General features: G+C 40.0%; 1 protein-coding gene across 3 annotated transcripts; it reads left to right on the top strand.

The window, feature by feature from the left end:
• The first annotated feature begins 1,375 nt into the window (after nucleotides 1-1,375).
• LOC308685557 (E3 ubiquitin-protein ligase DTX3L-like) lies at nucleotides 1,376-12,094 on the top strand. 3 transcript variants are annotated; one of them, XM_081357413.1, is made up of 9 exons: nucleotides 1,376-1,701; nucleotides 2,220-2,302; nucleotides 3,698-4,043; nucleotides 7,138-7,251; nucleotides 7,513-7,741; nucleotides 8,849-9,012; nucleotides 9,334-10,809; nucleotides 11,235-11,401; nucleotides 11,518-12,094. In XM_081357413.1, the coding sequence occupies exons 3-9, from the start codon at nucleotides 3,963-3,965 to the stop codon at nucleotides 11,585-11,587; spliced, it is 2,301 nt and encodes a 766-aa protein (XP_081213539.1). In that variant the 5' UTR covers nucleotides 1,376-1,701; nucleotides 2,220-2,302; nucleotides 3,698-3,962; the 3' UTR covers nucleotides 11,588-12,094. The 3 variants fall into 3 exon arrangements, with proteins under 3 accessions (XP_081213539.1, XP_081213540.1, XP_081213541.1); XM_081357415.1 differs by having other exon boundaries at nucleotides 1,380-1,701; nucleotides 3,698-3,910; XM_081357414.1 differs by lacking the exon at nucleotides 3,698-4,043.
• The last annotated feature ends 2,372 nt before the right edge of the window (nucleotides 12,095-14,466 follow it).

Genomic DNA, 14,466 nt, shown 5'->3' on the forward strand with positions numbered 1-14,466 from the left:
ACCACATAGACACATAAACTACATTAAAAGCTGGATTTTCACCACAGCAGGACTTTAAATCAAGAGACTTAATTTATAAATCTCTAAATCTGCTCAGGATTTTCTGACCAGCCCAAGATTTGTGTCGAAGAGACGGAGCCTTTTCAAAAGAAATTATATTTTTGTAACTAATTGGATTTATCTTCTGTGCCCAGATGTTCAAAAAGTTTAATCTGGATCAGAATCCTCTTGGAAATCTCATGTTTTGCTCTCCATCCTGGTAATTCATCTTTTATGCCAGTTTTTTCAAGATGAACAAATATGACGTGAGAGAAAAATTATACAGAATATTTCAATGCTTTGGGTTCTCTCGCAAAGGTTTTACATTTCCATGACAAACAAAAGTGTCTTACAAAGTTTTACGATCCCTTTATGACCTGAACTTTCTGTTTCAAAGTTTAAATGAAGGACATGAGAGTGGGTAAATGATGTCAACATTTTTGGGTGAACTATCCCTTTAAAAACTGTGGTTTAATTGGATGATTCTGATATGAATTATTAGCTGTGGAAAAAAAAGACATAAATTTCAATAAAATGATTAGTGCTGCTATGTGAGGACCAAGGCCGCATTAAGGGCTTACCCTGGCTGAAGCCCAGGGATCTCCCATGTTCAGGTTCATGATGAGCTGAAAAGGTCATATTGTTTTGTAACTTGTCAGGTTTTCTGTCAATCACTCTAATCGCACGTTACATGTCTGCTGATTGAGTGACCCACGTGGTCCCATAAGCCCCGTTCACACAGCCATGTCATGTCGCTGTGGGCGTTAGTGCTGTCGCTCTAATGTTATTGGTAGACTACTCGTCTGGCCACATCTAAACAAAACACCATCACAAGTGATACAACTATATTATTTAGGAATTAGGCTCAAAAGAAGCAGTATGCTGTTGGGAGAGTGTTTTTATATTACCACACAGCAGTGTTCAGTGAATTAAATAATTTACTAGATTAACGATCGATCAATCTACAAATTAAACTGTCATAAATTACTAAAACGTCATCCGAATCTGACAAATAATCAATTTTCTTGTCCCTATAGTCAACATAATACAGGGGAAACTGTAAATGAACTGCAGCAGTGCAAAACTTGCATCATAAAACTACAACACTCGAACTGTAAATGTATGAATTAAACACTGAGACTGTCGACAGTTTCTTTTCCATGCATCATTTTATTATATCCATCTCTGTGGTTAGTTTCAGTTAAATCATATAAAACAGTGTAATCGCCCTCGAACTCTTCTGTCTTGCCTGCACTGCACTCGAGACGGTGACGGGAGCTGAGCGCCACTGAAAGGCTTCTTTCCTATTGGTTGTCGCTCGCGAAAATCGCTTCTCATTTGCATAAAGTTGAAATTTCTCAACTGTGATGTAGATTACCTAGATTACACTTTTTTAAAATGATACTCTATAAATCGAGGGGATGGGGGGTCTACAAAACCTCTCAGCCCGGGGCCTAACATTAGGTTAAGGCGGCTGAGCGGCTCTGATGAGGACTGAGGGACAGAGTGAATGAATATCATTGTGTAATTTTACTACAATACTGGATCGGGTTCCCAAACTTGTCGTTTGCTTTCGTTTTCGCTCAAACACCAGTTGATGCAGGTTGAAGATTCACAGCTCAGTTTCACACAGCTCACGGTTTTCGGTAGACGGTTAGACAGGTAAGTTACCAGATTAAAATGACCATTTTGTTCTTATTGTTTAATGATTGTGTCAGTACTTTTGCTTATGATCCAGAACTAATATTCTCGAGCTGCGCTGTTAATAACAATATTGACCTTCACTTTGATCATCGACAGCCAGTCTGTCAGTGAATATAAAACATGTGTGTGTGAAGACGAGTTTACATGAAATGTTTGAACGTGTTTTCTTTTTTTTTCTTTTTTTCTACACGAAACGAAAATGAAACTAAATGTGCTGTTATTGATATTGACAAAAATGCGAGTTACAATTTAACGTTGACATTTTAGTTCATTTTTTGTGTTTGAAGTTCATCGTAATGTAACTTTCTGTTTGGCGTTAACTAAGTTTCAGTATTTCCTACATTGTCTTACATTTTAGAAATATCAGCCAGCTAGTCTTTGAAGCTTTTTTACATTTTATTTATTCGTTTGTTGTTTGTAAAATAAATAAAACTCTTTCCTTTTTATTTACTTACCTTTATACTTATTTACTCAAGGCTAAAGTTGCTGATTGGAGATTCATCTGAACAGATTCATATCACTGGGACAGACAGTTGAACCAATGGAGATTTACGAATATGTGAGTCATTTTTGTTTTTATTTATTAATTACACACATTGTACATTACACACATTTTCATGTTTTATGGGGACTTTCCATAGACGTAATGATTTTTATACTGTACAAACTGTGTATTCTCTCCCCTTACACTAACACTACCCCTAAACCTAGGCTACACTTTAAAAAATGCTGGGTTGTTTCAACCCAAATTTGGGTCAAACATGGACAAACCCAACTGTTGAGTTATTTTTTTTGTTTGTGTACCCATCACACAAAACATTCTGCATTTTTACATTTTCAAAACACACACACAGCCTTTATCAATTCACAATGTTATAGCCTAAACTACGGTGGCCGGGAGAGCTCAACGCGCTGCAACTGAAGAAAGCACATGCAAATAGAAAAAAACACCCGCAAATTAAGAAAACATCTTCATCAGTTTCACAACACACGTGTGCTCCAAATACTCACAACACAACCAAATACAGAAACACACTGCAAAATAACACAGACCACAACAGAAATGTTTCCAGGGGAACCAAATAAGTGACGAACCCGGCTGGGACGTGCAGCTCAAAAGTCTACTTTATTTTATTTTATTTCTTTAACTTATTGTTGTTGTTGTTGTTGTTGCAAAACATACAAAGATAACATTTTATGACATACAACTTGTATACAATATACAAAATTTATTAACAATATGTTCAATGTCATCAGAATACAAATGAGAAAAGAACAATGAGCTGAAAACTAAAATAAATAAATAAAAAAGATAGAGAAAAAGAACATGAGGGAAAGATATTAATCTATACATTTTTTCATGTCATGTTTAAATTTTCATAAAGAAAAGTTTCATAAGAAATGTTAGGTAATGCAGGGTCCAAAGTTTTAAAGTTGAGACACTCACACACAGATATAACGCATATTTTAAAAGCTTAAAAAAAAAAAAGTATATTTATTTGCAACAGTTATGTTAACAGCATTAAGAAGACATTTCTGTCGTAAGAACAGCTATTCAGCTGATAGACGCCGTGCTGCGCTGTCATGGGAACATCCCAGGTGAAAATAATGGAAATTACGTTGTCTTTTGTTGCTCCCTTCATCAAGTGCGTTCCAAACGGCTACATAATGCCACACGAGTGCCCTGCTCACTCCAAAGTGCACACTACAGGGCTCTGCCGTCTGCCCTTCGAAGGTGGCAGGGCATAGGGATGCTCACGAGCAATAAGCACGCCCCAGCCGGGTTCCTCACTTATTGGGTCCCCTGGAAACATTTCTGTTGTGGTCTGTGTTATTTGAAGCGTGTTTCTGTATTTGATTGTGTTATTCGGAGCACACGTGTGTTGTGAATCTGATGAAGATATTTTCATAATTTGCGGGTGTTTTTTTCTATTTGCATGTGTTTTCTTCATAGACAGTAAAAGAAATGAACACAGTGACCCCATAGACTTCAACAGAGAAAAGTGAAGCAAATTAGAAGCACTAACTTCCTGATGGCTGAGCGACTGCGCAGACTCAAACTGAGCTTGACGACGTAGATGTGACGTGAGCAACCCGTCTGTCTTCTAGTAGCTGTGCCAAGAGAAATCTGAATCATTCCCTCCCGAATCTTGCAGAGACGGAGAGTGTGAGTAGGAGCTGTCCATGAGCTAGCAGCAGGAGAAACTTTATGACTCTCTATGTGCTTCTCCCTTGACTTTATCGGACTTTATGCCTCCACGTCCCCTGATTGCCTGCGAGCTTCTCCTCCTGTCTATACGGTAATTTCCAGAGAGTTTTGTGGTTATGACGCAATCGTTAGCCTATTTTTACAAAAACTGCTTCTACGGGGCCATAACGTAAGATACAAGGTAATGGAGCCTTTTATACATTGTCGTGTTTCTTTAGAAATAAATAATGGACAAATGGAGTCTTTAAACACCTCAGATGTAAAGTTATTCACTGTCAAAGTGACGCCAAAATTAATGGGAGTCAATGGCGAGCCAATGGCGGCTCCCGGGGGTGATACGCTTTCCGGGTGTTGGATTACCCCCCTGGTTTTCTTCAATTGCTGCGCGTTGAGCTCTCTCGGCCACCGTACTAAACCAAAGGGAATTTATCAAGAGGTTTTTTTAAACAAAGAAATAACTAAATTTGGTAAAGCTAAAGAGAAAGAATAAACGTGTTTATTTTAAAACTATACAAACACACACAAATTGGGGTCTAAAAGTTGGAGATATATTGAAAATATGTTAACATAAAATTAATAAGAAATACTGATTCATAAATATATGCATTATACAAAAGGTCAGATTTCCTTGCTTTTGCTTCCACTTATGTTCAAAAGCTCAGGAAGAGTTACTCATGCTGAATAACAAGGATTAACTAGTAGGTTTGCTTTGTGTTACTATTTTTAGTCACAAACGCCTGACAGCTACCGTTCTTCTAATGGAGCTTCAAGAATGTCTATGTAGATAAAGTACAGTACACTAAAATAGAATTATGTTACAGTGATATACACACTAAACATAGTCAATTTCTCCTGACATCTCTACTATAGTAAAGTGTTTACTGTAAATCTTTCTTAAAGGTTAAGGAACTAACCCTTTAAATCCACTTTCTCTTAAATAAAATATGTTTGCTCTGTTTTTAAGACTTAAGGCAAACACTGCCGTGTCAAGAGTAAATACGCCCTTTGACTCATGAGCACATGACTCTAGTCTAGATAAATGCCATAAACTAGGTCATTTCGCTGAAGCCACAAGCTACAATGATCACACAGACAGTGGAACGGGCAGAACAATTAACAAACAATACTGTGGTTTTCTTTTTTCTTTCTGGAGCTATGGATAGTGTACAATAGAACGGTTTTGCAACCTTATAAAGTAATTACATCAAAATTTCAATTTTACAATCAGATCATGTAGTTCTTCAGATAAAATAGTGATGGAAAAAAATTCCACCACAAACAAGTTGCTATGTGTATGTCTTGTTTACTTTGGTTTTTATTGTCTCTATTTTACCTTAGTTCCAGTTCATTCATCTGTTGTCATGGTTTATAATTAATGCCTTGATTACTCTGTGTTTATAAGTCCCTGGTTTTCTCAGTTCAATTTTCTCCGTTGTTTATGTGAATGTTGTATATTTTCGATGTACTTTTTTCTATATACTTTTTACAAGGGACTTTTTATATCTGGCGTGCCTCACCCACAGTCTGGAGCAATATCAAGGCATGCCTGCCCGTGAACGGTCCTCTGGGAAACGTCTCCGCGTTTGTAAGTGGGTGCTGGTGAACAACTGATAGGCGTTTACCATCTGCCCCGCTGAGGAGGACATCACCAGACCCAGAGCCCAGCCAGCCGCCTCCCACGCCCTTCAATGACGAAACGGCAGGATCCACCTCAGACACGGGGGCCAAGCTTGCTGCAATGCCAGCGCCAGAGACAATGCCTGAGCCAATCCTCACCCTGGAGCCAGACAGAAAGTCTGACCAGGTCTGGAGCCGGCAACATCGTCCATCCCAGTGCGTATCCTTGTGGAGTGCGAGGGCATGGAATGGAGCTCCGCTCACACTCCCGCCACTGAGGGTGAGCTGCATATAGACTCTGGGAAACGCAATGAGTAAATGGAAAAGGATATTCCTCTGAGTCTCCAAGTATTCTGCATCTCCGCTAGTCCCGCTCAGCTCCAAGTCTCCTACATCTCCAATGATCCCATCCAGCCTCCCTCTCCTATCTCTTCTTCCAATAACAGCCAGTCCTTCGACCCCCACCTCCCCGGGTTCCCTTCAGTCCCTCCGCTCCCCCTCTGTTGACTCCGCTCTCCCTCTGTTGACTCCGCTCTACTGCATGGATCTGCCTCAGGTCTTCTGGTCTTCAGCTCCGCCTTGGCAAGGGGATCCCCTGGCTCCAGCTCCAGCTGCCAAGCCCATCCTCCACCTCGGCGCGTTGACCTTGGCTCAACCTCCTCCCTCCCTCGGCTCCACGTCATCCTTACGGCTGCACCGGGTCCCCTTGTCCCTCCAGCTCCGCCTTAGTCAGATGTTGCTCTGCCTGCGGCACAGACCTCTGGGCCTTCAGCTGCGGTTCCCCCCTCCACCTCTTCGGCTCCATCGGGCTCCACCTTCCCACTGGCTCTGCCCTGGTCACCTGGCAACCCCCGCCTTCCCTTTGTCCCCTGTAAATACTCCCATTATATGCGTACATCTACCATAATAATTTGTGTCAGTGACTCATCTACTATTTTTTGGTATACTCATGAAAGGTGAAGACCCTCACCTCCATGGCTCATCCCTCCAGCAAAGCTGTCGTGGGACGCCGTCCTGGCTGTGGCCTGGAGCACCATCAAGCCATTCCTGCTCAAGGCCATCCTCTGGATTAAATCACCATCTGCACATCCCAGGACTGTCCTCTGTTTCATCCCTCTCCTGGACTCTCATCCTCCACCAGAGCCTCCTCCATTCATCTGCCGACGTGAGGTCACACCTTACCGGGAGGGAGTGTAATGTCACAATATCACCGTGTTTGGACTCAGTTGCACCATTTCCCGCCACTAGTTTTTTCGTCATGGTTTCTAATTTGATTTATCATCACTGTTATTGTTAATCATCTCGATTGTCTGCTTATTTAGGTCCTGTGTTTTCACTTCACATTTGTCCGGTCTCATTCATGTATGGTTGTGTTTGCTTGCTGTTCTTCATGTGGATTTAATCTGTGGATATTATTAAATACTGTTTGGAACCTTAATCTTTCTCTTTGTTCGTGTTTATGCAGCAGAACCTTGACAAATATTTAAATAGGGTTTAGTTTTTAAATTTGTTACTTAAATTATTTTTAAAAGGTGTTTTAATATTGTGGGTTTTTTTCTGAATGTTAGGACTTATATACGGCAGGAGCTGAAGGCCAAGACTCTGGAACAACTTTGAATGACATGATGCATCTAAACTTCACAATGGATCGAACACACAATTCAGACTCACTGTCAGAAAAGGTATTGACTAAAGAGTAAAACTTGAGCCTTCGATTTTCTGAGGGGCATTATCCAACCAGAATCTCTATATTTATTTATGTATGATTAAATGCCAAAGCATAATGTATCAATTGTGTAGTTGTGGTGTAGTTTATGGTCTGCACTTGCTACCCTTCTACCTAAAATAACTTAACGTAAACATTACTCAGGTTGGCTCTAAGTTGGGTATTTTCTCACATAGAAATTCAGAATCTGCATTCATAACTATTTTCCCATCAACAGGACATTTATACATCTGGTTATGAATGGCCACAACCTTCAGCACCACTGGATGTTGCTAAATGTATGATCAGAGTGGACTGGAGAGAACCATTTCCAGAGAGATGGAGAGCAACATTAGAGAAAGCTCTTCAGAGCTGGTTGCTCAAAACGGAAGGAAAACCTGATGTCGTCAGCCTTAAACTCATGGATGATCCATCCTACGCAGAGGTGCAGATAACACCATCAACAGGTGATATGATAATTCACTTAAATAACATTTCATCTTAAATCTTATGAATGCTAGTTTCTGAATTAACTAAAATACAAACAGTAAACATGGGGATCATCTGTCATCAGTCTTAAGGCCTGTTCACACCGGGACGAATTTCGCGCGCGATATTCGCCGACGTTTAACTCCTCGTGACTAAACAAAGGGCGCCAATGTGAGTGTGCACACCGACGCGAAAAACGCCACGCGTAAAAGCGTCATTTTTTAAAAAACGCCTCGGGTTCGTTTCTTTGGTTTGACGCACCGCGTCAAAAACTATCCGACCAATGAGATTGCCGCTTTTGCTCACGTGTCTGGAGCTTCTGAAGTTACAGTAAAACACAACTTGGGGGCGCTCAAACACAAAACGGTCTTGCCTAGCACACATTCGTAACGGCGAAGAAGATATACGCCAAGTAGCGTCTACACTGCCGTGAAGAGATAAGACGAGGAAGATGCAAGGCAAGATGAATGTAGAGCTGCTGGTCTCATTGGTGTCGGAACATAAAGAACTATATGACAAACGTGACAGCGACTACAAAACCGGGGTACTTCTGTTTTACATTAAGCGCCATCTAATGTCAGGGAATGAATTTGCATGTTCACTCGGCTCATCGTCAGCGAAAATCGCTTTTGGTGTGAACACAAAAAACGCATTGAAAAACGCTGCCGAATAACGCGCGCCGATATTCGTCCCGGTGTGTACGGCCCTTTAATCAACCAAATTCATAAGATGCTCAATCTGTACCCAACACACATCTCCTATAGCTCAATCTACCACTTGAATACTTATTTTTATTATTTTTAAGTGATTGTTGTACTTGTCATCAGTGATTGAAAGCATCTGCAATACTGTTCCCTCTCTCACACACAGATAGAGTTTTCTGCTGTATCCATTCCAGTGAAATCACTTGTTACTGATCATCAACTGATTGATTCAATTTAGAGGACTTTTACATTTGAAATAAATTCCACATGGGTTTAAACCGCATAACAGCATTTTATTCATCTAAATTACTTTGTCAAATTATTAGTGTTATTTCTTACTGTTTTAAGGCGCTAAATTAAATGTACTCTTATCTTGTGCAGCTCTAGAAGTGTTAAAAAGGCTCACACATATATCTTTGAGGTTTAAAGATTATAAGGATGGTACATTTAAGGAAGTGACTGCATGGATTGGTCTGGATGAAGCAGATTTTGTGACTGTTCCACAAAAGTCCATGCTAAAGGACAACGGAGCGCCTTCAACAAAGGTATCATATTTACTTTGTGTACAATAATTTCATATATATATATTTTTTTTTAAGTTTTCATTGCTGAGTGAAAAAAGCCATATGCATAGCCAAAAAACAAACAAACAAAAAAACTACAATACACACTAAATAGTTAGTAACTAGCAACTAAACTATTTCTGTTCAGACTCTTAGTAGAGTAGTAGTAGGAATAATACTATTACTAATATATGATTATAATTAAATTACACTATAATTTGTAGCAATAATTTGGTGTTATAATAATTAAAATATTTCCATTTTACTTAAGTCCTTTAATCAAATCCCATCATATGTTTTTAGGTAATCGGTTCTATGCCTGTGACTGCAGCATCAGAATACACAGATAATGTTGAGGACGTGTCTGCATCTAATAGAGCTTCAAATAAAGCTGAGACCAGTAAAACTGCGATAATGACCCCTGAGACACCAGCTGGACTCGCTGTCCCCCTCTATCAGTTCTGGTACATGCATCACGCTTACAGAAAGGAGTTAGAACAATTTGAGAAACAGCATGGAGTCTCTATTTGTGCAGAAGTGTCAGTCTCAATCAAACATATCCAGAGATCAAGCCCTGATTCTGTGTCTAAAACCACTGAGGACTTTGAGAAACTTGTTCTGGGATGTGTTGGTAGTTTTAGTGAAGCTGCCATTAATCATAATCACATGGATTCAGATATTGTGAAGCAGGCCCTTCATGCCATTCAATCAGAGAACGCAAAGATGATGTTCACCATGTCTGCCAGTAACTGCCTGTTCTTTGGACCGAAGAAACTTACAGACGTGATTAAAAATGGGGTTGAAGGAACAAGAATGGAAAGCCAATTCAATGACAAATCAAGTCAAATGAATGAAGACAACAACTTTTCTCCACAAAGCAGGTCTTCATTGGACATGGACACAAAGGACCTTCCAACTCATTTTGAGATGGACAAGGTTCATTGGGATCTGATGAAACTTTCCTATAAGGAGCAATTATCTCAGCTTGAAACAAAGTACGGAGTGTCATTTAATGAAGAAAAACAGCAGAAAAAATTAACCATTAAGGCTCGACCCAAAGGAGTTCAACATATTAATCTTGAAAGTCACGCCATCAGAGCTTTAACACAACTCTACCAGAAACTTGCATCAGCCGCTGTCACCTGTGAACTCAAAAACCCTACAGACGCAGCTCTTGTTGGATCAGCAGTAGAGAAACTTCAGCAGGAGCATCATTGTGTTGTTGGAGAAGATGTGTTCAGTCGCTGGAGGCTCGTTGGACTGCCAGAACATCTCGGTCCTGCCATTGCTGAAATTGAGAAGAAGCTTCAGAAAAGAGTGTTTGATGACAAGCAGAAGAAATTGATCGGTTACTCGGAGGACGTTCCTCATGCAAGAGGAATCCAGTGGAATCAGATGCCTGATTATGGACAAGGAGCAGTGGGAGGATCAGTACGGGATGAGGGATTGAATCTTAGAAGACAAAGTGAAACAGACACTAGATTCAATGAACACAGTAAAGATGCTCATGCTGAAGAAGAGACGTGTGCTATTTGTATGGACAGCTTCAACAACAAGAAAAAACTGAAATGTGGTCATGAGTTCTGTCAGGACTGTATAAGTGTGTCAGAGAAGAGCATAGGATCCATCTGTCCTGTGTGTAAGGAAGTCTATGGGAAATTGGAGGGAAACCAACCAAATGGAAAAATGAAAATAACAAAGACCCGAATGAGTCTTCCTGGATATCCAGATTGTGGCACTATTGAAATCTACTATGACATACCCAGAGGTGTTCAAACGGTAAGAACATGTAAAACTGAACTGTGATCAAAAATGAAAATCAAAGCACTCGGGTAAAGGTCTACAGACTGTGCGCTCCTAATAAACCACTCCTGGGCACATGGGCTGTTCCTGAAGGGCCACTGTCCTGCAGAGTTTAACTCCAACCCTACAATTAAACACACCTGGACCAGTTAATCAAGATCTTCAGGATTAGAGAAAGTTCCAGGCAAGTGTGTTAGAGCAGGCTTGAGTTACAGTCTGCAGGACAGCGGCCCTCCAGGAGCAGGATTAGACGCCCCTGCTGTTGAAGAAGCACACGAACTGCAGAAAACAAACACACAATAAAAAGAAATCTGTGACCTCCTTGTTGATCATTTTCTATTTTTACATTGATTTGTTTAATGTTATGGTACAGTAATACATCTTTTTAAAATCATTTTTAGGAGAAGCATCCAAACCCGGGACAACGTTATTATGGGACAACTCGTCAAGCGTACTTGCCAGACAATCGTGAAGGAAATGAAGTGCTCATACTCCTGCAGAGGGCTTTTAATCAGAGACTGATCTTTACTTTTCATCATAAGACCATTACATTCGGTGGGCTTAAAAGGTATGAGTTCATTTAAAGTGTGCTTTCAATTGTCCATCATGTCCAGCAAAACCACTGATCAAACATTTCATATTATTTTGGGTTTCATGTCAAATATATATTTTTTCTGTCCACAGGTATGGCTATCCGGATCCTGGCTACCTAAAGAGAGTGAAAGATGAGTTAAAGGCCATAGGCATTGCATAAGGATTTTATATAGTCTGCAAAAATACAATCCTTCTGCTCTGGAGCTCCATGTTTACACAGCTGAAATACAATATAAGAGTCTTTATTTAATCTTTAATTTTCTCTTAAATTAAAGCCCTGGTGATATAAATTTTGATTTTGAAAAAGGATAGAGCAAAATACTCAGCAATACTGCAGGAGAACCTTTCTCTACTAAAAAAAAAAAAAAAATCTGAAGTTTGGGAGAAAATTCCCCTTTCAGCAGGCAGTGTTTCCCCTAGGATTTTTTTCGGGGGGGGGGGGGGTGGTAGACGGTAGACCCCCGAAGCTACTTATTTCAAGTGTACTAAACTACCTACAGTAAATTCCGTTTTTATGGCGGAAATCATAACTATAAAGCTAAAGTTGGAGCTTGCGCATCCCCCATTTTTATTTTTTGTTATTTTTTTGTCATTCTTTCGGGGGGGGCGGGGAGTCGATTTCCCCTACCAAAACAGTGGTTGTGGAAACACTGGTAGGACCATAGCTGTGTCCCAATGTGAAGGCTGCATCCTTCGAAGACCGCAGATCTCGAAGGATGCAGCCTATGGCTATGTTCACACTTAGCGTCTTTTTTCAAACTGCCAGCGTCTGTTCTACATTATAACCCTATGGAGTAAACCGTTTTTTCAAAAAATTCCTGAGCGCTTTTTTAGACGCCACCGCCGGCGTCTTTTTCTGCAGCTCAGAGCGTCTTTTTAAGTTGAAAAAAGTTCAACTTTTCTGAAAAGAACGCCCTACGTCAAGCGCCTTTTTGACAGCTGACCAATGACAAGCGAGTAGCGAGACCTGTCGTTTCCATAACAACAAGAACAACAAGAAAAAATGGAGACGGTGCCGGTAGATAAACTTATCGTCCTTGTTTAAAACTGACTTTTGTGTAGTCTAAAATATGCCACAAACCGTGCATCATCCAACCGGAGCTCCTGGACTAAATTGTTGTAAGCACCATACAGTTTCCTTCCCCGTATAATGTCGTGCACCCACAAACGTCTTTGTGAACCGACATTCTCCTCCCCGGTAACTTCAAAAGCCAACGCAAGAGCCAACTTTCTCTTTCTCAACATTTTTTGCATCACACAGCACTAGGCTACTGTTGCAGCTGTTGTTATAGCAACAAAAGACGCGCTCGGCTGCTAATTGTAACCGAACGCTGCCAGCGTTTTTTTTTTTGCTAAAAAAACGCCGTTGTCAACTTTTTCTTGTCAAAAAAGACGCTAAGTGTGAACATAGCCTATGTGTCCTTCGAAGGACGCACCATGTAGCCTTCGTAGAATTTCCTAATTGCGCAACCAGGTGTTCTCGATTACCGCTCCATGCGCCAAGCAACGGTGCGAGAGGACAGCTGCCATCCTGATAATTCATTTGATATAGTTGAGTAAACAGCTATGGAGCCAGAATTGGCTATTGTCATTTTTATTTTTTATATTTTACTGGAGGACATGGTGAGGATGTTTCAGCCCCGGCGATGCCAGGTCATGTATTTTCGGCTTAGCCAAGACCATGGCCAGAAAAATTAAGCTGGTTCGCTGCGTCCCAATTCAGAGGCTGCGTCCTGAATTGGCGGATTACCCTTTAAACTGTTCAAGTATTGGGTGTTAACTTGCGTAAATAATGTAATGATATATGAAAATAAAATAAAACTTTCATAGGCCTATATATATTTATTACATGGCTTAGTTGAATTCCAATGTAGAATGCGGCCTGTTATTTCTTGATAATAACAGGGCGTTGCTATGGACGCAGGATTCTAACCGTAGAGACGGAACGGATTTTCTTTAGTGGAAGCAATACAATCGTTTTTAAATCAATATTTTGTGTCAAATTATTGATTTATTTGGTGGGTAGCCATGTAATAAGCGGGATAATGTAGAGCAAGGCGGTTGTTATAGCGAATACAACCCCTTCAGGATTCAAGCTCCGCTTCGCATCCGGGTCCTGATCAGCCTGTCGGGGTTGTATTCGCTATAACAACCGCCTTGCTCTACATTATCCCTTACATATATATATTTTTTTTTTCAAAGGTTCAAATGTTCACTTATATCTTACCTTGATGCGATTTTGTAGCTATAGTGTATTCTTTTTATTATGTACACAAATGGACCATGGTGAACATACAGGTTTTCAACCCTGTTTGAATATAAAACTGAATATTGAATATTATTCCCGCTCGTCATTGGCAGCTGTCACAGTTGCCAGGCGACAAGAATAATTCCTCCGTAGGCTAGACTGGTCCGAGCGCCTCAGATGCGCCCTTTCATATGGGATGCAGCTGTAGTTTCATTTAAAAAATGTAGTTTAAAGAAATATACTTTCTGAAAAAAAAAAAAAAAATCTCAGTGACATGGTGGCGTTGACTGACTCAGCCCTGCAAACCTGTTGGTAGACAACTTAGTGGATAGTGGAAATATGCACTCAAACACTCAGAAGACCATCCCAGAGGATGTCCCACCAGCAGAGGCCTTACCAGGGTCTCTATTGTGGAGCCCATCCCAGTCCAGCAGCTCCACCAGGGTCTCTCTGCTCAGCTCAATAAAAGTCTACATAATTTTTTCTTATTTTATGTACTGTAAATTTAAATGTTTATGTTGATTTTGATATGTTTAATGTATGTTGTAAATATTTGGAAAAAGTACTTTTACGTAGCCTATAGAACAAATGATTTTCATTTACCAATTTTATTTGAAAAAAAGAAGAAATTATGTAGAAATTATGACTGTCATTACAAAAATAAACAATGTCCACTCCAGAACAATTCATTCTCATTTATTTATACATTTAAAGTTGCATAAAAATATTTTTCTTTCCTTTTAAAAAAATAAGTGAAAAAAATGTAAACAAGAATATAAAGAAAAAAATAT

The sequence above is a fragment of the Scardinius erythrophthalmus genome, assembly GCF_964197995.2.
Source record: "Scardinius erythrophthalmus genome assembly, chromosome: 25".
NCBI classification, from domain to species: domain Eukaryota; kingdom Metazoa; phylum Chordata; class Actinopteri; order Cypriniformes; family Leuciscidae; genus Scardinius; species Scardinius erythrophthalmus.